The sequence below is a fragment of the Schistocerca gregaria genome, chromosome 4, assembly GCF_023897955.1.
Source record: "Schistocerca gregaria isolate iqSchGreg1 chromosome 4, iqSchGreg1.2, whole genome shotgun sequence".
NCBI lineage: Eukaryota > Metazoa > Arthropoda > Insecta > Orthoptera > Acrididae > Schistocerca > Schistocerca gregaria.
Genome location: NC_064923.1, coordinates 130,684,478 through 130,710,104, shown reverse-complemented (window position 1 = coordinate 130,710,104; position 25,627 = coordinate 130,684,478). Strand labels below are relative to the sequence as shown.

General features: G+C 41.0%; 1 protein-coding gene across 3 annotated transcripts in view; it reads left to right on the top strand.

The window, feature by feature from the left end:
* LOC126266600 (arginine/serine-rich protein PNISR) overlaps positions 1-25,627 on the top strand; it is a 38,081-nt gene that overhangs the window by 5,724 nt on the left and 6,730 nt on the right. For 2 of the 3 annotated variants that reach the window (XM_049970920.1, XM_049970921.1), the window contains exon 2: positions 20,353-20,436. The exons of the other annotated variant lie outside the window; for it this stretch is intronic. In XM_049970920.1, the coding sequence (XP_049826877.1) occupies positions 20,422-20,436 (15 nt within the window). In that variant the 5' untranslated portion in view covers positions 20,353-20,421. The remainder of the gene's footprint in view (positions 1-20,352; positions 20,437-25,627) is intronic. 3 annotated transcript variants of the gene reach the window in all.

Sequence of the window (25,627 nt, the reverse complement as noted above, 5' to 3'; positions counted from 1 at the left end):
GGTGAAGGCAATTGTTCAGGTGGGCTGTCACTAAATTTCTATTTGTGATGAGTGCAGCAATTGCTGCACAATGGATGTCATGGTGACACATTTACTAGAGGACCAACATATTTCAGGAATATCTCTGACAGATTTCCCACAATTGTGAAGTGCTTTTCACTTTTCTTAAACACCAACTTCTTGTGTCTTTTTTTTTTTTCTTTTTTTTTTTTCCATGGACTTTGCACCTCACCCATTCACTGCTATATTTCCTCGCTGACATTGTATCTAAGAAAATGTCCAAACAAAACACAAATCTGTATGCAGAATGATTCATGTGCAGATTCTCACTGGGTATAAACAGAAGAGCGCTAGAAACAGTGTTGCCAACTTGCAGATTTTACAGTAGAAATTCTATGGATGCGAAATATGCAGAATGTTGAAAAATTTGTAACACTTTACACAGAAAAATATTGTCCACATTGTTTGCAGTAACTACTAAGGCGTTAACAAGACAAAGTATTGTGCAATTTTCATAAGTTTTGTGATAGGGGTTTATAGGTCCCCCCAGGGGGCCCACAGGTTTTTTGTGGGTACATGTGTGGCGTGCACAGGGCCCCGAGCTATTGCAGCCTCCTTTCCTTTGAAGGCTGCATTACCATCCCTGTTCCTCTTCCTCCCTCTCCTTGCTCTTTTGTCCCTGCCCCCTCTTTTCCCTCTTAGTGGACTTCTTTGTGTTGACTTGGCTATCCTCCTGGCTTTGTTTTGTTCTATGCTATTGTTTAGTTTGCTGTTTCCATCTCTTTTTCGTCATTTTTGGTCCCCTTGGGGTTTGATCTCCATTTCCAAAAAAATTCCGTTCAGTGGGAGCCATATGGGGATGAACTCCCTACCTAGCTTCCATGGTGCAGGTTAATCTCCCCTTTCCCTTTGCACCCTGGCCTCCCTCCTGCTAGGTCACCAGCACAGTAGCCAGTCCATGTGCTGGGGCTGTTAAGTGCCCACTTGGCTGAGCCCCCTGAAACCACAGGGATCACACTGCTAGTACCTGAGTTGTTAACGTCTCGTGTATTCCCAGGAGTCGATGCTCATCATTTTGGGGCACCAGAACTCCTGGCAATGGCCGCTGTGCCAGACGGCCCTTGCTGTGGCTGGGTGGCGCCCATGGGGCGAGCCCCTGATCAGATTGGGTGGTACTAGGGCGGACTCGGTGCAGAGCATTATTTTCCACCAAGATCTTCTTCTGCAAACTGACGAGGATCTCCATGCTAACCTCGAGCAGCGAGGGGTTTGTTTTATATGCCGTGTGCAGCGAGGCCCTCCAAACGATCGCATCGCTACGGGCGCCTTTATCATGGCCTTGGAGGGAGATGTCCTCCCAGAGAAGGTCAAGGTAATGGTGTGTCGGTGTGATGTCAAACCTTATATTCCACCACCGATGAGATGTTTTAAATGCCTAAGGTTTGGACACACGTCTTCCCGCTGCACCAGTGGTCCCCTCTGCGGTGACTGTGGGCGCCCCCTCTATCAGGGTAGTTCCTGTGCTCCCCTGCCAATGTGTGTAAATTGTAATGGACAGCATTCTCCATGTTTTCCTACGTGCCCGGTGTTTGTGAAAGAAAGGAGGATTCAAGAGTACAAAACCTTACATCGGCTCACCTACACTGAGATTCGTCAAAAATATGACCAGCTCATCCCGTGTCTGACCTCTACTTTTGCTTCAGTTATGTCCATTCCCCCTACTACACCCTCCTCTTCCCAGCCTCACCGCATTCGCCCCATGCTTTCACCCTCCTCCCCCATCTCCCATTCCCCTTCCTCCTCATTATTTATACCCACCTCTTCAGGTGCTGCTCCCCCGCCAGAGAAGTGCTCTCCTCCTTCGGCAGCTGGCGGTACTGGAGCTCCCTCCCAGGACTCCTCTTCCTGGCACCCTCCTGAAAAGCGATCTACTGCTCCACATTGGCAGCGTGGCTTGCGGCCAGTGGGCGCCAAGGTTGCCCAGTGTAATTCCGTGCCTGCCCTTGCTGAAGTCTGCCCTTCTCTTCCTTCCCAAGAGAAGAAGCAGAAATGCAGGAAGAAGGGAAAGGCCTCTGGCCTTCCCATCCTACAGTCAATGAACCAACAGACTCTGCCGCCACCTATATGAATATTACTCCTTATCGGTGACGCATAGCGACTCAGTGGTGTGACTGACTCCAGTCCTATCACTTCCACTTCAGCTTGAGAATCCTCCAGTGGAATTGTAATGGATATATGCGTCACCTTTCAGAATTGCAGCCCCTTCTTTCCTTCTACTCTGCCACTTGTCTTGCACTCCAGGAGGCCCATTTTGTCAATTGTTACTCACTGACCCTTCGTTGGTTCCACACTTTCTGTAGGAACCAAATTGGCCCTAGGCCCCTTGCGGGCTTCTGGTGATGTTTGCACCTTGGTCGGCAAGGATATTGTTAATAAATGGGTTCCCCCTCCATACCACTCTGGAAGCCATTGCTGTCAGGGTCCATCTGGCCACTCCAATCGCAATCTATAATCTTTACGTGGGAGTGGGAATTAGCCAGCGCCCTCGCCCTTTGTCTTGACACAGCTCCTGGACCAGATCGGATACATAACTAAATGCTCCAACACTTATCGGTGGCTGGCCACTGCCGTATATTGACACTCTCCAACCGTCTGTGGGATGAGGGAGTATGTCCTACCCAGTGGCACGAAAGTATTGTTGTTTTGGTGTTGAAGCCTGGGAAGCCGCCTCTTCAGTTGGATAGCTACTGTCCAGTTAGCTTTACTAACACCCTCTGCAAGCTCCTTGAGCACATGGTGAGTCGGCAGCTGTTTTGGATCCTTGAATCCTGCAACCTTTTGTCATCGACCCAGTGGTTTTCGCTGTGGCCGCTCTATGGTAGATAACTTGGTGCACCTAGTGTCTGCTATCTGGTCGGCTTTTGCCCATCGACAACACCTCCTTGCAGTCTTCTTTGATCTGCATAAAGCCTATGACACCACCTGTCACCACCCTTCAGAAATGGGGCCTTCATGGCACTCTGCCCGTTTTTACCTGTAATTTTCTTTCTTATCACTCTTTTTGGGTCCAGGTTAGCTGTTCCTACAGCTGTCCCCATCGACAAGAAAATGGGCTTCCACAGGGTTTCGTGCTGAGCGTCCCTCTCTTTCTCATAGCCATTAATGGTCTAATGACAGCTGTTGGGCTGACAGTGTCCCCCTCTTTGTATGCTGGCGATTTTTGTATCTACCTCTATTCCTCCATAATGAGCGCTGCAGAATGCTGTCTACAGGGAGCAATCTGTTGGGCCCACTCATGGGCTCTCCCCCATGGCTTTCAGTTTTCGGCAGCCAAGACTTATCATGCATTTCTGCCATCGCCTTACAGTCCATCCCCCTCCGGAACTGTTCCTCGATGGCCAACCCCTCACGGTGGTGGACACCCATCGCTTCTTGTGTCTGGTCTTTGATGCCCTGTTGACATGGCTCCCTCCCCATCGCCAACTGAAGGGGACGTGTTGGTTCCATCTCAGTGTTCTTAGGTGTCTGTGCAATACCACCTGGGGTGTAGATCACTCTGTTCTCCTGCGATAGTATCAAGTATTGGTCCAGTCTCGTTTACACTATGGAAGTTCTGTCTATGGTTCTGCACCTTCTTTGACACTGTAGATCCTAGACCCCATCCACCACTGTGGGGTCCGACTTGCGACTGGTGCCTTCCGGACTAATCTCGTACTTAGCCTTCTCGCAGAGGCGGGGATTCCGCCACTGCGAGTTTTGCGCCAGCAACAGCTGATATCTTACGCACTCCACATTCGCTGCACCCCAAAGCATCCTAATTATGGTCTCCTTCATCCAGACACGGAGATCACCCTACCACAACGGCGGTCACGATGTGGGCTTACAATGGCTGTCCGCATTCAGTCTGTCTTTTCTGAGCTCCAGCACTTGCCTTTACCAACTCTCTTCTCCACTCACGCATGTACCCCTCCATGGTGCGTCTCTTGGCTGCAACTCTGTTTTGATCTCACAATCGATTCAAAGGATTCTGTTCTTCCGATGGCTCTTTGCCACCAGTTCTCCTGTCTCCTCAGTTCCTTTCAAGGTTCAGAAGTGATCTATACTGATGGCTCCATGGTCGCCGGCCGCACCTATGTGTGACGCATGGAACTTCGCTCTTTGCCAGATGGCTGTAGTGTTTTTACTGCAGAATTGGTAGCCATCTTGCGTGCACTGGACCGTATCTCCTTCTGCTCAGGACTATCCTTCACTATCTGTAGTGACTCACTGAGCGGTTTGCATACTATCAGCCAGTGCTTCCCTCATCACCTGTTGGTCATCGCTATCCGGGACTCCCTTTCTCTCTTCATTCAAAGTGGATGCTCGGTGGTTTTCATTTGGACCCCAGGCCATGTTGGGATTCCTGGCAATGAACTTGCCGATGGACTGGCTAAATTAACTACTACCAGGCCATCTCTCACTATTGGCATTACAGAAATAACCTCCACTCGGCATTACGTTGTCAGGTTTTGGGCCTTTAGGATGCAGAATGGAGCACTCTTTCTTCGCCTAACAAGCTCAGGGCAATAAAGGATTCTACAACTCCATGGCTGTCCTTCTTATGGGCCTCTCATAAGGCCTCTGCCAGCTCTGCATCGGCCATACTTTTTTGACTTGTGGTTATCTCCTCCACCATGAGGACCCTCCTCTCTGTCGTGGATCGATGTTGACTGTGGCTCACATCTTATTGGACCGCCCCAACTTAGCCATCCTACGGCGGACTTTTAGCTTTCCAGAATTGCTACCCCTGGTGTTGGCTGACGATGCCTCAGCGGAGGATCTCATTTTATGTTTTATTCGTGATGGGGGTTTTTATCATTTTATTTAAGGGAGGGGCCTTCCATCTTATTGGTGAGTGGAGGGGATGGCAGGCTTTCATGCTCCCCCCATCACCCAGACTGGATTGGCTTCAACTGGGCTTGGTGGTTCACGCCGGTCCTCTACCTTCCCACTCCTTTCCTCATGGTGTCTGTAATGTCCTGAGCATCCCTTGTCTCCTGTGCTTCTTCTTTCATGCCCCTGTCATTAGTCACTTTCTTCCCCTCACTTGTCTTCTGCTGTTTTCCTTCCTTCCCTGTCAGTAGTTTATCATTTTATGGATGTTGTAATTCCCTCTTTTAATGTGGGATTTTAGCGGTTTTAGTTAATCACAGGTTGGAGGGCCTGATGACCACGTAGTTTTGTCCCATCTCCAACCAACCAACTTGTAAAAATGTGACTTTTTTAAAAAAAATTTAGAAATAACTATTTATGTAATACAGATACCTGGAGCAGAGACAATATTGTTTATAATTATATCAGTTGTGTCTCAGAAGATAGCATTCTTTTACTTTCCAAATTAGAAAAAATTAAGTAAAAAAATTAAAAATTTTGTATTTTCTTTTTAAGGAAGCCCGTGTGTGTGTGTGTGTGTGTGTGTGTGTGTGTGTGTGTGTGTGTGTGTGTGTGTGTGTGTGTGTGTGTGTGTGTGTGTGTGTGTGTGTGTGAGAGAGAGAGAGAGAGAGGGGGGGCCAGGGGGGGGGGGGGGGAGCACTAAATTTGAATACATAAAGAGGGAGCCAGAGCTTTAAAGCAAAACGTATGCCAAGGTAGGACTTTACCATTTACAAAAACAAAGGTAAAATGAAAATATTTTATTTCTTAACACGTATGATATACAGGTCTAACATAAATTTCTACAGAGAAATATATGATCATGAATTGACATGTCCTGTATGATTTGAGATTAAATTCACCCCTAGAACAACTCTCTCCTTTATCCAAATTCCCACTCGCACCTCAACCCACTTGGTATTCCCCCTAAATCACTGAAATTTTCATTTGTTGCTTCATTCTTCATGTATACATCATAGGTGTTTGAGATTTGAAAATGTCACTGGATTTATTTATTTATTTGATTTATTTATTTGTTCATCCAAAGACCTCTTAGTACAATAATATTAGACATGTCATAAAGTCTGTAGTAATTTCCCTGTCTAGGCAAATCATTAATGATTTCTTCAGCAAGTCTGATATAGTAATCTGTAAGTAAATTTAGATAAACTAGTGTATGTTGCAGTACCCTATAGCTTCCATTAAAGTGCAAAGATTTTATATAAGAAATTCCATCTTTGCTACCAAGCCATAACAATATACCAGGTTGTTTTTATAAAATCAGTTGCCTTTGCCGAAGCTCACCAAGGTTTCAAATATGTAAGCAATAATTAGCACTACCTGGACATAAATTTTTGGTGATTTTTCATTTTAATCAAAGGTGAATTTTGAAGTAGCAAATTCAGCAGTTTTAATTAATACATTTTAGACACGTTTTACTTCTGTACGATTAAGGCTAATTTTATTATTTACTGATATTGTCATATGTTAATTTTAACTACTTTCTTGTATAAACTATCCACTGCAAATATTTTATTTGCAGATATACGTCATTTCTTATATGAAGTGTTGTAATACAGATTATATTTTTCTGCACTTGATTCAGAGTCTAAATGGTCTAGGAGTTATCACATTAAAGGATCCTCATGCTTTTAATACATCATTTCGTATACATGTTTTCTCAAGGTAAGAGGGGATGGGAGAGAATGTGTTAAACATGGCCTCTCTCTCTCTTACCTTCTCCTCCCCCCATTAGGGAATTGTCAGATTCCACCCATCTGTTTCGACACAGGACGTCGTCAGTATGGCGGATATGTCTACTTCTGGCGTATACAGTATGGCAATGAACCATGGACCTTGCCGTTGGTGGGGAGGCTTGCGTGCCTCAGCGATTCAGATAGCCGTGCCATAGGTGCAACCACAACTTGGGGTATCTGTTGAAAGTCCAGACAAACGTGTGGTTCCTGAAGAGGGGCAGCCTTTTCAGTATTTGCAGGGGCAACTGTCTGGGTGATTGACTGATCTTGCCTTGCAACACTAGCCAAAACGGCCTTGCTGTGCTGGTACTGCAAACAGCTGAAAGCAAGGGAAAACTACAGCCGTAATTTTTTCTGAAGGCTTGCGGCTTTACTGTGTGGTTAAATGATGATGGTGTCCTCTTGGGTAAAATATTCCGGAGGTAAAATAGTCTCCCATTTAGATCTCCGGGTGGGGACTACTCAGGAGGACGTTCTTATCAGGAGAAAGAAAACTGGTATTCTATGGATCGGAGCATGGAATGTCAGATCCCTTAATCGGGCAGGTACATTAGAAAATTTAAAAAGGGAAATGGATAGGTTAAAGTTAGATATAGTGCGAATTAGTGAAGTTCGGTGGTAGGAGGAACAAGATTTGTGGTCAGGTGAATACAGGATTATAAATACAAAAGAAAATAGGGGTAATGCAGGAGTAGGTTTAATAATGAAAAGGAATATAGGAATACGGGTAAGCTACTACAAACAGCATAGTGAACGCATTATTGTGACCAAGATAGACGGGAAGCCCATGCCTACCACAGTAGTAAAAGTTTATATGCCAACTAGCTATGCAGGCGCCGAAGAGATTGATGAAATGTATGATGAGATAAAAGAAATTATTCAGATGGTGAAGGGAGACAAAAATGTAATAGTCATGGGGAGCTGGAATTCGTTAGTAGGAAAAGGAAGAGAAGGAAATGTAGTAGATGAATATGGTATGGGTAAGGAATGAAAGAGATAGCAGCATGGTATAATTTTGCAAAGAGCATAACATAATCATAGTTAAGAATGATGTAAATAAAATAGAAAGAAACTTCCACATGGGAAAAATATATTAAAAACAAAGATTCCAAGACTTACCAAGCGGGAAAACGCCGGCAGACAGGCACAAGAACAAAACACACAAACACACACACAGAATTACTAGCTTTCGCAACCGATGGTTGCTTCTTCAGGAAGGAGAGGGAAAGACGAAAGGATGTGGGTTTTAAGGGAGAGGGTAAGGAGTCATTCCAATCCCGGAAGCGAAAGACTTCCCTTAGGGGGAAAAAAAGGATAGGTGTACACTCGCGCGCACACACACATGCACACACATCCATCCGCATGTGCGGATGGATATGTGTGTGTGTGTGTGTGTGTGTGTGTGTGTGTGTGTGTGTGTGTGTGTGTGCGTGCGAGTGTACACCTGTCCTTTTTTTCCCCCCTAAGGGAAGTCTTTCCGCTCCCGGGATTGGAATGACTCCTTACCCTCTCCCTTAAAACCCACATCCTTTCGTCTTTCCCTCTCCTTCCTGAAGAAGCAACCATCGGTTGCGAAAGCTAGTAATTCTGTGTGTGTGTTTGTGTGTTTTGTTCTTGTGCCTGTCTGCCGGCGTTTTCCCGCTTGGTAAGTCTTGGAATCTTTGTTTTTAATATATAATCATAGTTAATAGTGATTTAAGAATCATGAAAGAAGGTTGTATACGTGGGAGAAGCCCGGAGGTAGTGGAACGTCCCAGATAGATTATATAATGGTAAGACTGAGATTCAAGAACCAAGTTGTAAATTGTAAGCCATTTCCTGGTGCAGATGTGGACTGTTGGTTATGAACTGTAGATTAAAACTGATGAAACTGCAAAAAGGTGGGAATTTGAGGAGATGGGATGAGGATAAACTGAAAGAACCAGAGGCTGTAGAGAGCTTCAGGGAGAGCATTAGGTAATTAAATACAGTAGAAGAAGAATGGGTAGCTCTGAGGGATGAAGTAGTGAGGGCAGCATAGGATCAAGTGGGTAAAAAGACGAGGGCTAGTAGAAATCCTTGAGTAACAGAAAAAATATCGAATTTAATTGATGAAAGGAGAAAATATAAAAATGCAGTAAATGAAGCAGGCAAAAAGGAATACAAACATCTCAAAAATGAGATCGAAAGGAAGTGCAAAATGGCTAAGCAGGGCTGGCTAGAGGACAAATGTAAGGATGTAGAGGTGTATATCACTAGGGGTAAGATAGATGCTGCCTACAGGAAAATGAAAGGGACCTCTGGAGAAAAGAGAACCACTTGTATGAATATCAAGAGCTCAGATGGAAACCCAGCTCTAAGCACAGAAGGGAAAGCAGAAAGATGGAAGGAGTATATAGAGGGTCTATACAAGGGTGATGTACTTGAGGACAATATTATGGTAATGGAAGAGAATGTAGATGAAGATGAAATAGGAAATATGATACTACGTGAAGAGTTTGACAGAGCACTGAAAGACGTAAGTCGAAACAAGGCTCCGGGAGTAGACAACATTCCATTAGAACTACTGACAGCCTTGGGAGAGCCAGGCCTAACAAAACTCTACCACGTAGTGAGCAAGATATATGAGACAGGCAAAATTCCCTCAGATTTCAAGAAGAATATAATAATTCCAATCCCAAAGAAAGCAGGTGTTGACAGGTGTGAAAATTACTGAACTATCAGTTTGATAAGCCACAGCTGCAAAATAATGAACTCTATACAGACGAATGGAAATAGTTGTAGAAGCTGACCTCGGGGAAGATCAGTTTGGATTCTGTAGAAATGTTGGAACACGTGAGGCAATACTGACCCTACGACTTATCTTAGAAAATAGATTAAGGAAAGGCAAACCTACGTTTCTAGCATTTGTAGACTTAGAGAAAGCTTTTGACAATGTTGACTAGAATACTCCCTTTCAAATTCTGAAGGTGGCAGGGGAAAAATACAAGGAGTGAAAGGCTATTTACAATTTGTACAGAAACCAGATGGCAGTTATGAGTCGAGGGACATGAAAGGGAAGCAGAGGTTGGGAAAGGAGTGAGACAGGGTTGTAGAATCTCCCTGATGTTATTCTGTCTGTATATTGAGCAAGCAGTAAAGGAAACAAAAGAAAAATTCGGAGTAGGTATTAAAATCCATGGATGAGAAATAAAACTTTGAGGTTCGCCGATGACATTGTAATTCTGTCAGAGACAGCAAAGGACCTGGAAGAGCAGCTGAACGGAATGGACAATGTCTTGAAAGGAGGATATAAGACGAACATCAACAAAAGCAAAACCAGGATAATGGAATGTAGTCGAATTAAATCGGGTGATGCTGTGGGAATTAGATAAGGAAATGATACGCTTAAAGTAGTAAATGAGTTTTTCTATTTCAGGAGCAAAATTACTGATGATGGTCGAAGTAGAGAGGATATAAAATGTAGACTGGCAATAGCATGTAAAGCACTATGATAAATAGTTTAGAAAAGAAGAGAATAGAAGCTTTCGAAGTGTGGTGCTACAGAAGAATGCTGAAGATTAGATGGGTAGATCACTGTAGATCACATAACTAATGAGGAAGTATTAAATAAAATGGAAGAGAAGAGAAATGTGCCACAACTTGACCAGAAGAAGGGATCAGTTGGTAGGGCATATTCTGAGGCATCAAGGGATCACCAATTTTGTATTGGATGGCAGCGTGGAGGGTAAAAGTCGTAGATGGAGGCCAAGAGATGAATACACTATACAGATTCAGAAGGATGTACTTTGCAGTGGGTACTGGGAGATGAAGAAGCTTGCACAGGATAGAGTAGAATGGAGAGTTGCATCAAACCAGTCTCTGGGCTGAAGACGACAACAACAACGATGTCACTGCAAACACATTGCAACAAACATCAACAAAATGAAGTTATATGAAGGTTTCACTCCAGCATTAGAATTAAGCTAATGGGGACAACTGTGGGAAGTAGGGCACATAGGATGGTGTCAAGCTAAATGTACATCAGTACAAAACTCTGCACCATCGCACATAGATTATCCACAAAATTGAAGGAAAAACTCAGTTTACAAGATAGCGCTACAGCCACTAAACTAACAGGAATTGTACACTTCACTCAGTCTAAATAGCTCAAGTGCCTGATACCCATAAGTAGATCACAAATTTAAAAAAAGCATGACGACAAAATTCACACACCTACATAACTCACAAAAAACCACCTATGCCAAAATTCCAACAACTCGAAAACCTAAATACCCTCATATTCAGTAAATCTTTAAAAATAATAATAATAATAAAACAAAACAGACAAAATATGGAAATTTTTATAGAATGAAACCCAAACAAACATTACCTACCAGCAAAAGCCTCCAATAAAATCACCCAGATCCCCCCTCCCCCCCCCCCCCCCCCCCCATACTCACACATATATACAAAAGCAACCCAGCCCCCACAACTTCCCACCAATACACCAGCTCCAACCCACACGATACCACTAAAATTCACAAAACCCACAAAAAAAGCAACGATCAAAAACCAAAACCAACCACTCCTTAAAAAATTCAACAACATAACCGGTCCTCTCCACACGAAACAAAGTAACATCTAAACACATCCTTCCCCCACTTGTAACTGGTTCCATCAACCTCACAAACAGTGCCTACAACCTTATCTTCCACACCCACTGAAACCCAATACTGTCACATCTCGGTGTATATACACCCTCCCAACAGCTCTTAATAGAAAGGGGGGGGGGGGGGGGGGGGAAATTCTCAGGGATGCTCTTCCATCAGCAATACTCATCTAAATGGGATTGAAGGTTGGAAGAGCACCTCTTCCCCCCCACCCCCCCCACCCCAACAAACTCCTCTATGGTATTAGTGCAAGCGAGAGTCATAATCTTTAAACTGAATACCATTGTTTTCATAACATCTCTTCCACAAGCCCCTCTACTACAAAAATGCATCTGACGTAGCAATACCACCTTCCTCCAACTTCAGGTACTGCCCATAAGCATGGCACCTAACATTATCTGCTGATAATCTAAAAACCTGCAGAACCTTTATAGTCGACAACTTATCATCTCTAAAGCAACATGTGGTGAAAAGATAGTCAGTCGTATCCATCCTTTAATATATACACAAATCACTAAAAACAAAACACGTATTTCCAAATTCACATTACCTAGACCCAAGTAAACCCATGTTATCACATGGACAACGAAGACTCAAATGAACCCAGTACCGTACTTCTACACCATCAGATGCAACAAAATGATATCTGCAAACATGAAACAACACAAAAACACTGTCTGGCAGTGACATCATACTACACAACACTATTATGTCATAGGTGAAAGCAGACAAGTGGAAGGAGATGCTTCCAATGACCCCTGACATGCCCCTCCCCACCCCCCCCCTCCCACACACACACACACACACACACACACACACACACACACACACACACACACCATTGATAGGCAGTACTGGGATGTCAGTAAAGTATGTTGAATATCCCTCTACCATGTTTTATATTGTCAAACTAAAGGAACATGGTGCAGGATAGTGGTAGATAATGTGTAAAATAACTACTAAATAAGTCAACTCTTAATGTTGAAAAGCTACAACCAGAAACTAAATTACTCCCAATTTTAATGGAGAAACAAATATTTGATATTGATCGTATCTCAATAGTGTCAGTAATATTTGTGTTACATTTAATTGTGTGACACTCATAATGAGAGGATGTAGCCTGGAAAATTCCATTTAGGATTGGTCTTTGTCTGTTAGTATGACTTTTCTGCTCCATAGATTTGTCCAATACAGAAAACACGTAATTTGTAATGGATTTGTGCTATCCACAACTTTTGGAGAACAGACAGAAATGTTACAGAAAATGGTAACTTACGAGGTACGACAATCAAGTAATGAGACTGATTTTCTTTGCAAGATGTGGCAACCCTGCAGGCTTGAGAACTTGATGCAACATGCTTTATTAACTAACAAGTAAATAAATACAGTGTGTGCAAAATACAGCACAGTTACAGACTATATTGTCAAAATTTATGTACAGAGCATACGTTAAAATATAGGAATGTGTCTTCAATGGATATCCAGGCTTGCTTGCATATGTTGAGCAGACGACAGCTATGATTACAGAACCAAATTTAGCAAACGTGTAGCTTACAAAAATGTGATACGAACTTTCTCACATCCAAAACAAAAAGTAGATTGACTACATGAAATATGGTGGCTAATAGGTAGTGTAGTATGACACTACGGAGGGTAGCAAATAACATGTGTATCTCTTATCTTTTTCTTTTTGCCCCTCAGACACCTCACACACTACTTAACAGGGATGAGACATTCTGTCCACTAGCAGTTCCTGTGACACAACAATAAAAATTGTATTTGTGTGTCATTGGTTGCTAAAAAAAGCTATGTATGACTTGAATACTGACATGATGAAAACATAATTTCACTGGGCTTGTTTGGAATTACTGGTTCAAACTTAAGGGCTGTGTAATGCAACCCTTTCCCCTCCCTCTTCTTCTTATCCTCTACATCATCATTTATTCCTGTTAATTGAGTTTTATTACAACAATAATGCGCTCTTCTGGAGATTCGATGTGCCTGACATAGAAAACAGTTTTCTTTCCATCATCACCAAAACCAGTTTTGCCAGAGACTGTTATTGACAGTGGATTTAAGGAATGATTTATTCAGTAATGAACTTCAACATCTGTATTACATTTTACCTGTTTATTAAATGTTGTTCATATGTATCTTTCCCAGAGTGTTAAATTTTCTGTGTCTAATTAGACACTGCAATAGAAATATTTTCCTGAGCCACTTGAACATTTTCAATCTGTTTCTGGAACTTAACAATTGCAGTAAAACTGATAGGGAAAAAAGATACATCAAATCTTAAGCTTTGGGAGTTTTAAAGCATCTTCTTTGTAATGAAGAAGAGGCAAATAGAAAAATATAAGAGAGATGTGTGTAATTAAAAGAAGGGAGGAAAAAAATACTGTGACAACAGATGTAGGGTTCAGCTTAGGAGTATTAAGTAATAGAGGACATAGAAGTCGGTATTTAAATTATGGGGAGGGGAGTGCTCCTAATAATGGATTGCCATTAACTCTTTGTTCAAATCAAAGATCTAAAATAATACACTGAGGTGACAAAAGTCATGAGATAGGTAAAAGGGCAGTGCGTTGGTGCAGCTGTCATTTGTACTTAACCAATTCACATGAAAAGGTTTCCAGTGTGATTTTGTCCGAACGACAGCAATTAAATGAGTTTGAATGTGGAATAGTACTTGGAGCTAGATGCATGGGACATTCTATTTTGGAAATTGTTAGGGAATTCAAGATCTATAGTGTCAAGAGAGGACCGAGAATACCAAATTTCAGGCATTACCTCTCACCAAGGGCAATGCAGTGTCTAATGGCCTGAGAGCAGCAGTGTTTGCCTATAATTGTCAGTGCTAACAGACAAGCAACACTTTGTGAAATAATTGCAAAAATTCAAGAAAAATGGGGGGGTAGATGTAAAACAATGAACATATCAATTAGGATGGTGTGGCGACATTTGTCATTAATGGATTATGGCAGCAGACGACCAAGGTGAGTGCCTTTACTAACACCATATTGGTTGGAGCTAGACAACTGGAAAACCATGGCTTGGTCAGATGTGTCCTGATTCCTTTTGGTACAAGCTGATGGTAGGGTTAGAGTGTGGCGCAGATTCCATGAAGCCTTGGTCCAAAGTTGTCCTCAAGGTACTGTGCAAACTGGTGGTGGGTCCACAATGGTGTAGGCTGTATTTACATGGAGTGGACTGGGTCATTTGTTCCAACTGAACTGATAACAGATTGGAAATGGTTATGCTTGGCTGCTTGGAGACCAAACCAGCCAGACTTCCTTCCCAAACAACAATGTGTCATGTTACTAGTCCACAGTTGTTCATGATTGGTTTGAGAACATTGTGGACAGCTCGAGCAAATAATTTGGCCAGTCAGATTGTCCAACATTAATCCAACCAAACATTTATGGGACATGATCAAGTGATCAATTTGTGTACAAAATCTTGCACCAGCAACACTTTCACAGTTATGAATGGCTATAGAGGCAGCATAGATAGTATAAAGGAGGTCCGACACGATATTAGAATGTGTCCCATGACTTCTATTACCTCATTGTAGTGAAGTATAGTAATTTATCCACCCAAGGATAAACTTATAATGGAGTAGGATTTACCAGCTTAATACAAGGTAAAATATAGACATATAAATATACACGTGTTCAACAAGAAAGGATATCACAGGTGTGAGTGGATGGAATCATGAAAACAGTACAGTTGTAGAGAGACATTAAAAAGAGGAAAATAACTGCTCGGTAATTAAAAAGAGAGACCAAAAACAGAGTGAGAAAGACAGTAAAATGGTGGGAGGGAAATAATGGTCTGAAATAGAGCTGCAGAGATTAAACAAATCAGAATTTGTTGAAAGTTTAGATCACATGGTGCACGTTGTGGAAAGTGGTTGCATTGGTGCTAAGAGAAGGGCTTCAAACAAGAAGAGTTGGAAACCATTAGTTATATTCCAGAGCTTCGTCAGCATCAGGGTTACATAATGTTATATAGTTAACCTTAAGACAATAAGAGTGGTCATATTTACTTGAGGCAGTTATTTACTGTCACAAGAATATATTTTGTTAATATCGTCTGTTAACTTTTCTTGCAGTGTATGGAACACTACTGAATAACATTAACACTTTAAAAAACTTCAAACTGATGTAAAACTGAAATGAATGTAAAGTACTATTTTTTGGAATCGTGCAGTAATTTATATATCTTCCGTTATTTCTCTCCTAAATTATTTCTTAATTTTGACCAATCAAGCCCATAGGTGGAAGAGATTCTCTCAATGAATGCAGTTCTGGCAGGACAAGAAAAGAAGCACTATAGTCTGATTAAAATTTGCTTGATAGTTGATACTTCATGCATTGGAGGTGTGGTTTTTACCAGTCAAAGCACTCGTCACACCCGAACCATTTGCTGTTGCGTAACTGCCAGAACAGTTGGCCACTTCACTTCCACTTCAGTAACCACACCACAAACAAAACACACACATAATGATGCTAATGAAACACACACATTTCATACACAACACTAACTAAACACCACCGTATACTTCTAAACACCACTGCGTACTTTTGTGCAAGACGTGATTCAGCTTCACATGTTCATTTGCCATAGTCACAGAGATCAACTTGCATTAAATAAGCTTTGCACGACATTGCATGAAACTTGAGTTTCTGAAGGCTGCAATTAATCATTGCCACTGGGCGATTACAGGCAGACATGGAACAATTTGACTGCGTGTTATGTCTTAGCACAATGGTTAGTATTTTAACTTGACATGGTGCATGTTGTTGGTTCAAATTGCGTCTGCTACCACACATCTTTTTATGCGTAAATATAATCAAAAGAGTTAATCATTTTTCTCTATTAACTGATCTAAATGTAATTTTTTTGTTTCTAATTCTTTTGTGTGGCATTTTCATTGTTATATTGACATTTTTATTTGCTGCTATTTTTCTAAGCACCATTCTTTCTTCTTCTGGAATCTGCCCGTTATGTCTATAATGTGCAATCAAGTGCCAACGAAGACTCCTCAACTTTTGGTAAAGTGGCAGTTCATGCAGCCAGTAAGAGGATAGTTTCAGCCAATCAGTGACAGCAGGGAATTAGGTGGCTAAAACTGAACTTTTTCTCTCACGAGTTTGCTCATAGTGATTAGCTTTAATAGTGGTGAACAAAGTGATAGTGATTTCAGTTCCGCCATAGATTGTTGACCTCCGCTCTCTCTGATATTTTAGACATCACAAGATTGTGGTTAGCTTAGGACACGAGTTTAAATTCAGAGCTGCAAAACCTGTCGTCTGTTACAGTTTGGTTATTGGTCATCTAAAGTCAGCTGTCAACAGAGTATCTTGCATTTCCAGCATATCTCTTTAGTCCACTTCAAACGGTGCTCCATGTCGCACATTAACAGCATTTGTGTGTTTGTATGTCACCAATTAGCAAGTGCTTGCCAGTGACCAGTGTGGCAACACTGCAGTGACAAGTGGCAGACATAAACTATCAAGTAATTTTAAACAGGCAGTAGTAAAATAGTCTAGTGTTTTGAATAAATTAACTATAGGAATTTAAATTTAACTAACTGTCAAAAATAAGACAATAAAACCCATTAAAACCCAATTTTATCACCATATAGTGGGGCTGTCGAGTCACAGATATGCCCACCAGAAAGACTGTCAGACAAGTAAGCTTTTGGCTAAAAAGGTCTTCATCTGAATTGGGGTGGGGGAGGGGGGAAACACACACACACACACACACACACACACACACACACACACACACACACACACACACACAGGCACGCGCGCTCGCGCTCAACTCTCACACTCATGACCACAGTCTCTGGCTGCCGAGGCCAGACTGCGAGCAGCAGCACATAATGGGAGAAGCAATCTGGATGGTGGGGGTAAGGAGGAGGCTGGATCGGTGAGGGGAAGGAATAGAAGGGTAGGGGTGGGGGATGATAAAGTGCTGATTGTGGGAGCATACAGGGACAAGGTGGGGTGGAGGTAGGGCAGCTAGGTGTAGTTGGGAGGTTAGACAGAGTTTGGGGGGGGGGGGGGGCAGCTGTGGATGCATTTGTGGAGTAGACGGTTGTGTAGTGCTGTAGTGGGAACAAGGAGTGGGATAGGTGTGTGTAGGACAATGACTAACAAAGGTTGAGGCCAGGAGGTTTACGGGGCAGACAGCTTTTTGGTTGTCAGACCCACATAGGACACAGCACAGTGGTGAGTTGGAGATCAAGTGAGTAGTTTCACAGGTAGCCCTGCATTTGATGGGATAGGCAATGCTTGTGACTGGACTGGAGTAGGTGGCGGTGGTGGGAGGATGTATGGGACAGGTCTTGTATCTAATTCTGTTGTAGGGATGAGCTGTGAGGCAAGGGGTTCGGGGATGGGGTTCTGTAGATTTGGTGTGAGGCAGAATACCGCTGTTGAAGGGGAGGGAAAGACAGTGAGAAGGACATTTCTCATTTCAGTTAATGATGAGAGGTAGTCTAAACCCTGGCAGAGAATATGATTGAGTTGCTCCAGTCCTGAGTGGCACTGAGTCATGAGGGGAATGCTCCTCTGCAGTCTGATGGTGGGACTTTGGGAGGTGGGGTATGACTGGAGAGATGGGACATGGGAGATCAATTACTGTTCAAGGTTGGGAGGGTAATTACCATCTGTGGAGGCTTTAGTGAGACCCTTGGTATATTTTGAGAGGGACTGCTCATCGCTACAGATGTGATGGCCATGGTTGGTTGTACTATATGGAAGGGACTTCTGGGCATGGAAAGGGTGGCAGCTTTTGAAGTGGAGGTATTGCTGGTGGTTGTTATGTTTGATGTGGTACTGATGGAGCCATCTTTGAGGTGGAGGTCAACATCAAGGAAGGTGGCTTGTTGGTTTGAGGAGGACCAGTTGAAGCGAATGGGGAAGAAGGTATTGAGGTTCTGGAGAAATGTTGGGCAATTCAAATCACAAAGATGTCATCAGTGAATCTGAACCATATGAGGGGTTTGGGATAGTGGGTTTGTAGAAAGGATTCCTCTAGATGACTCATGAATAAGTTGGCAGAGGATGGTACCATGCGGCCCTCCTGGCCTCACCCTTGGTTAATGACTGTCCTACACCCACCTATCACCTCCCTGATCGCAGAGCAGCACTACACAGCCATCTACTCCACAAACACATCCAGTCTTTGTACTTCTCTCCAGTTACACTGCCCCTGCCCCCCCATCTAACCTACTGACTGCACGTGGCTGCACTACACTCTCTCTACCTGATCCCTGCATGCTCCCAGCAGCAGCACTTTACCATCCTCCACCCCTACTGTGCTATTTGTCCCCCCCCCCCCCCCCCCCCCCGCCCGGCCTCTCTTACCCCCCCCCTTTTTCCCCCACCAATCAGATTGCTTCTCCCATCATCACATCATGTGCTGCTGCTCACAGGATGGGTGTTGAGTTTTATACATTATTTATTCCCAAATTTTTCTGAATCTTGGTCAACAGTAAACCATTAGTTTAGGGAAATTGTTGGACATTCGTTCTTAAGAGCTACTGATACTCATACCAATACAGACTGCAACTAAGATAAAAAGCATTATTTATTTCTTTAGGTTGCTCACCAACTGATAATGGTACCACCAGATTAGATGGCACTAAGAGAAGTGTCACAGTCATGTAATAAGCTGCCTTGAAATAATTTTCAGGTCCATCTGTTAATAAGAACAAGTTCTCTTCTGTGAGTTGTAATTACAACTTTCGTATTCATGTCTTCAATTTATTATGCATTCTGATAAAAAGTTAAAAATGGAAGAATTCAATTAACAAATTATTTTCTTACTGAAGATTAAATTAGAATGGAAAAATATTTTGGTATCTACCCTGAATGCTGAGAGGTAGTATAAGTATTAGTTTCAATGATCGATTATGTCTGCTGCCCTATTTTTATGTTAAGTTACTTTGCACATACAGCAGCTGCTATTGCACACACAAAACTGGTCTTTTAATGAAACACGTGACCTCTGCGTTCACACTTTCTTCTGGAACTGTCAGAAAAAATCTATAATTTCTGGTTGTTAACAATGTTTTATGGTAGATAAATTAATCAGAATTCTCCCAACAGTATTCACGTCATGGCATGTGTATGAAACACATTACTATAATTACAGCTTTTGTGCATGCAAATATTTTAGTAAAATATGTCTACCTAAAAAGTAGGGCTTGTTCCAGTGGCCCAAAATTTGTTCTGCCACATAATAGTCAGTCACACACACACACACACACATCACAGTGCAAGCTACGTGTATATTGCAGATCCCAAACATACATCTTTACAAGTATTGTCCACTGTTTAGAACAGTGAACATGTTGCAAGTAGACAAACAGCTTATTTAGCTCTGTTAGGACTAGACTTAAAGGAAACTACTGCACAGATTATATATTGATTCTCTATCAGGATTGTGGCTATTGTTCCATCATGCGTAGTTGAACCTAATATATCTCTTGAGCCTTTGTGGACATGGACATGCTCAGATGGGCACTTAGTTTTAGATAACTGCAACTGTGTAATATTTGACATTGACACTATGGAATACACTGCATTTTAGGCTGTAAATATCTGTTTCCTTTCTTTATTTTTGTTTTCTTTATTAAGATCTTTGTTATTTTTTTCATAACTGTGGAATCACTACATAAGCTCACAAAATCTAAAACAGCACTTATTGTTTCCTTAAATCAGGTTTATATGTTCAGTTCTTTTACACATGAAAGTACTTCTTTTGAAAATACTTGCTTCATAAGATATTTGTCAAGTTTATCAGCTTCTGTTTTGTTGTTCCTCCTGATGCTTCAAAAAACTATTGATATTATGGTTACTGCTTGCAGGTTACAGTGAGTTGAGTTGCTGAACCAGAATGCATTGTGCTCTTACTGTTTGACATTGATGTAACTATCTAAATGGTATTTTAATGCATTCATGATGTGTTCTAAAATATGGTCAGATTTGAACTAATGTTAAGATCCTGGTAAATCTTAATACATTATTTTTCAGACATCAGCTCTTACATGGAGACGGTAACCCGTTAGACTCTAAAAACTGATATATTCGACAAGTATTCGCATGAATTTGATGAAGGTGAGAATTAAACTTACAGTTACTACTACATAATTTGAATGCCATTCAAATTAAGGGTCTGTTCATATATAATGGCATTGTTCCTCTTTCACAGTACATTTGCTTGATATGTGTAAATTAACTAGTTAAATTATTTTTGATGAGGATAATATATATGTGCATTAATTATTGATTATTGTTTGATAATTGTGATTTTCATATAGTTACTTGTTAGTAGTCCTAGCACACTTTAACCCCAAAGAAAGACCCTATACATAATATATGATAACAGAAAAATAAATAAGGTTAATCTTTTTATGTTGTACAGCAGTTGATATTTGTACTGATGTCATGTGTAATGGCTTTACATATTTTGTTTGATGTTGATTAACCAGAAGCTGGAACCGGTTAATGTGGTTTTTAGAGCTACTGATGAAGTACGTATCTTGCCGAGAATGAATACCACCGCTATATTATTACCATGTTTGCCTGACCTTTTTTTCTTTTCAAACCTTATCCTCTATTGGAGTAAGGATGAAGTCCAAATGTGTGTGAACTAGGCTGTACGATGGATGAGAGACCACAGACTAGCTCTTTGGCAGTTAATTGTTTGTTCTTAAGGAACTGTTGCATAATCATAGTGAATGTGGATCACTTTCAGATTTCTGGACCTTTTTCTGTAGGCTTGCTCTTTGTTGATGGTACAGCTGCATTCCAGAAAATCATGGGAGATGGTGGCCTTGCCATCCTTAAAAAAAAATCACCATGACTCTCTCTGCTATAATGGGCTGTTAAACTATGTAGGTTTTGGGACGAAGATATGACGCCTTTCCACAGACTTATTCTTCATTTCCAGATTGTAGAAATATGCCCAAATTTTGTTTCCTGTCTCCAGAACAAAAGACATGTCCTTATCTTCTTCAAGCATTTAAAACATATCTGAGTAGGCATGCTCTTTTATCTTCCTCAAAACAGGTTGTACTGGTGAGGTGACAGCAGGAAAAAGTTAGTAGGAATTCACACATCTCTGAAAAGACCAATATGCGAAGCATACAACTACTACCACTGTTGTACTGTAGCAGAAGATCTTAACCAACAACCTGAGAAAATTGTGGTCCTCCATAAAATCACTAAGCAGGTTGGTGGCTTCCACCCGGTCATTCATTAACCAGCCAGGTGTGGCAGTAGAAGACACCAAAAGGAAAATCACAGTTTTAAATTTGGTATTTAAGAAATCATTCATGCAGGAGGACTGTACAAACATACTGTTGTTTGAGTATCATATAGGCTCCCTTATGGGGGACATAGTAAAATGCATCTCTGAGATAGAAAAGTGACTGGGGAGGGGGAGAGCTGTTGCCAGGTCTGGATGGAAACAAGGTTTTACAGAGTGTAGCCTTTGGCACTGGACCATTACCTATCGTGGATTTATCGTGAATCTCCTCCCAATGCAAAGTCCCAAGCGACTGGAAAAAAGTGCAGGTAACTCCTGTTTATAAAACTGGTAAAAGAACAGGCCTGGAAAATTACAGACCAATGTCCTTTACATTGGGTTGCCACAGAATTCTTGAACGTATTCTCAGTTTTAATGAAATAAATTTCCTCGAGACTGAAAAGGTTATGTCCACAACTCAGCATGGATCTAGAAAACATCGCTCGTGCAAAACTCAGATTGTCCTTTTATCACATGGTATCCTGCGAACAATGGAGGAATGACAGCAGCCAGATTCCAGTTTCTTAGATTTCTGGAAAGCTTTTGATATGATGACCCAATGCACAGTGTTAGTGGAGGTATGAACATATGGAATAGGTTCCCAGATATGTGACAGGCTGGAAGACATCTTACGTAAAAGAACCCAGTATGTTATCCTCGAGAGCGAGTATTCATCTGAGACAGGAGTAAAGTCAGGAGTGGCCCAGGGAAGTGTGATAGGATGACTCTTGTTCTACATATATGTAAATGATCTGACTGACAGAGGAGCAGCAATCTAGCAGTTTGCTGATGATGCTGTGGTGTTTGGGATGTTGTTGTTGTTGTTGAGTGTCTGTAACGGGATACAAGATGACATTGACAAAATTTCTATTTGGTGTGATGAATGGCATCCTGCTGTGAATGTAGAAAAATGTTAAGATAATGCAGATGACTAGGAAAAACAATCCCGTAATGATAAAGTACAGAATTTGTTGTTTACTGCTTAACATAGTCATGTCAGTTAAATATGCAGGTGTAACATTACAAAGCAATGTGAAATGGAATGAGCATTTAAGAACGATTGTAGGGAAGGCAGATGGCCAACTTTGGTTTATTGGGAGAATTTTAGGAAAGTGTGGTTCATATGTAAAGGAGACTGTAGATAGAGCACTTGGGCGATCCATTCTTGAATGCTGCTGGAGTGTTCGGGATCCCCAGCAGGAAGGGAAGACCTCAAAAAAATTCAGAGGTGTGTTGCCAGATTTGTTAACAATAGTTTGTCAACATAAGTATTGTGAAGGTGCTTTGTGAACTCAAATGGGCATCAGTCGAGAGAAGACAAACATTGTTTTTGTAGCACACGATTGAGAAAATTTAGCAAACCATCATTTGAAGCTGAGTGCAGAATAGCTCTAGTGTTGTCAATTTAAATTTTGCATGATGACCACAAAGATAAATTAGGGCTCATACTGAGCCATATAGCGTGTCGTTTTTGCCATGCTTTATTTGCAAATGAAACAGGAAAGGAAATAGCTAGTAATGACCCACGGTTCCCTCTGCCATTAACCGTGTGATGGCTTGCAGAGTACAAATGTAGTTGTACATTTATTAACTTTGATAACTGTTGTTACTGTGATGTCATTGTCACTGATCCTTGTCTCCATACTGGCACTGTCGATAAAGTCAGGCCTGTTTGCAGTTAAAAGGTCTAAAATGTTTCCATTGCATGTGAGCTGTTGAATAGCTCTTTCTGCGAATTTGTCACACAACATTAATAATATACGATGGCTGACAAATTTTTAGTCTCGTGGTACTGTGTAGCAACTCTAGAAATAACAGAATTATGTAGGTCCTATTATATTCTGTCAGTTTGACACTATGAAACTTCCATTTTTGGTACAATACTGAAATTTCAACATGCAGACAATAAACTGAAATGAAAAAAATGCAAATCATTCACCTGTAGCCAATTGCTGTATGGTGACAGAAACATGTTACAGTAGATAGATGTTTCTTCTCTTTTTCTGTATCTGTGTCTGTTCTACAAACCATGGTATACTGTATAGCAGAATGTGCTTCTCATTGTACCATTTGTTTGAGATTCCTCTGGTTCCATTTGCATGTGGAGTGCAGAAAGAACAATTTTGTGCACACTGTAATTAGCCTAATATTGTCTCCGTGGGAGTGATAGGTATGGGGCTGAAGTGTATTCCTAGATTCTCACTTGAAGATAGCTCTTAATTTTTTTTTCTATGTAAGCTTTCATGGGATAGTTGGCATCTGTCTTAAGTGTCTGCCAGTTCAAGTTTATCAGCATCATCTTGACATACTTTCGTGCAGATGTTTGATGCGAAGACTTTGAAACACCTTGTAGTACCTAAGGAACGATGGGAAACCAAAAATGAAGATACTAATATGTCTTTTTTATGTTAATTACTGTAAAATAAAAAATACACAAAATACCTGATCATTCTTGTGGTTGACATTGAAAGTAGCTGCTGTAAGTACATAACATATGATCATGAGAAATAAAAATTTTGTCGTCAATTACACTCCTCCAACAAACTATAAAGGAAATTTTATCAAGTAACATATATTAAATTTGTACATTTTTGCATTACATTGATTATACTTTCAGAGCCCTATTTTAATAACATCCTTAAGTCTTCACATATGGGATCACAGATATCAGGAACAATTTTAGATATTGTAGCAGCTGTAGAAATATGAAAAAAGTACTTATGTCTGGTGTAAACATATACAGTTCTAAAAATCAGGGTGTAAGCAATAGCCTTTTTTTTCTGATATTGTTTTTTTTTTTTTTCTATTGAGTGTTACATTTTAAAATTTTCCCCTCAATTACAGTGAAGTGCACTACTGCCAGTTGTTTACCACTTGTGTAAATATCCGGGTATCCATATTTTCCATTTTCGAATCTGATTTGCTTGCTTCTTTACAAACGGAGCACTTGCATTCCATCAGAAAATTTGTATTGTGACTGTAACTAGCATTGTCTCAAATGAAAACTGTGTGCTGATGACTTTAGTGCAAAAAATGGGAGGGAGGGTTGTGATAGAACCAACCATAGCATTAAAGTATTCAGGTGTACTTCTATATACAGTCCCTCAAGTCCTCTTCCATTCTCTACAGTATAAATCCGTGTTGACAGGTAAAAGTGAATTGTAATGAACACTAGCAAATAGTTCTATGAACACTCGTTTGTTAGTGTTTGCTTATCATTTTGCCTGATGTAAACGAGGCATGATTATCAGCGGTGGTGCTTGTTGTTTCTTTTTGGAATTGAAAAGTAGTTTTATTAGTGAATTCCAGCTATTACCAGCTAAAGTTGGCAGTTTTCATTGTTTCCAAAATAACACTTGAATTGCATATGGAGCTTAAGCCATTCAAAGGTAGCTTAGCTACCCAGTTATGACCTTCTTTTTGTTCCCCAGACAAGGAAACTAGCTTTCAAGCTATTGATGGCATCTCCTATTTTGTGTTTACCATTTCTGTTTTTCTTATTATACAGAAGTCTTCATTTACACTAAGTCCCCTTTTCTTACCAGTACATTTTTTATTTGTGCCCATTATACAGGCACAAATACTAATGAAGAAGGCAAGTTTAAAAACTGAGCTACAGTTCTTCATATTTTGTCGACTGTCTCAGATATGGCTAGTTGATAGAACTTGAAATATTTCGCTGAAGCTCCTGCTTGTGATTTTCAGTTAATTATATATAAGGTATTGTAATGATATTCAATCAGAGGTGCTTTTTATGTATATCTGTTTTTTACTACCCATTTTGAACAGGGCTCATTTTCAATCAGTCCACTATAAAATCATAAATGCTGTTTTCTTTTTGAGCAGTACACAATAAAATTGTGAATGCTGCTTGAAAAATAACATTTATGATCTTATTGTGTACCACTTGAAAATTAGCCACACTCAAACTGGTAGCAAAAAATAAAAAAAAAAATAGCATATACAAATATGCAGCTCTGGTGGAATATTATTGAAATG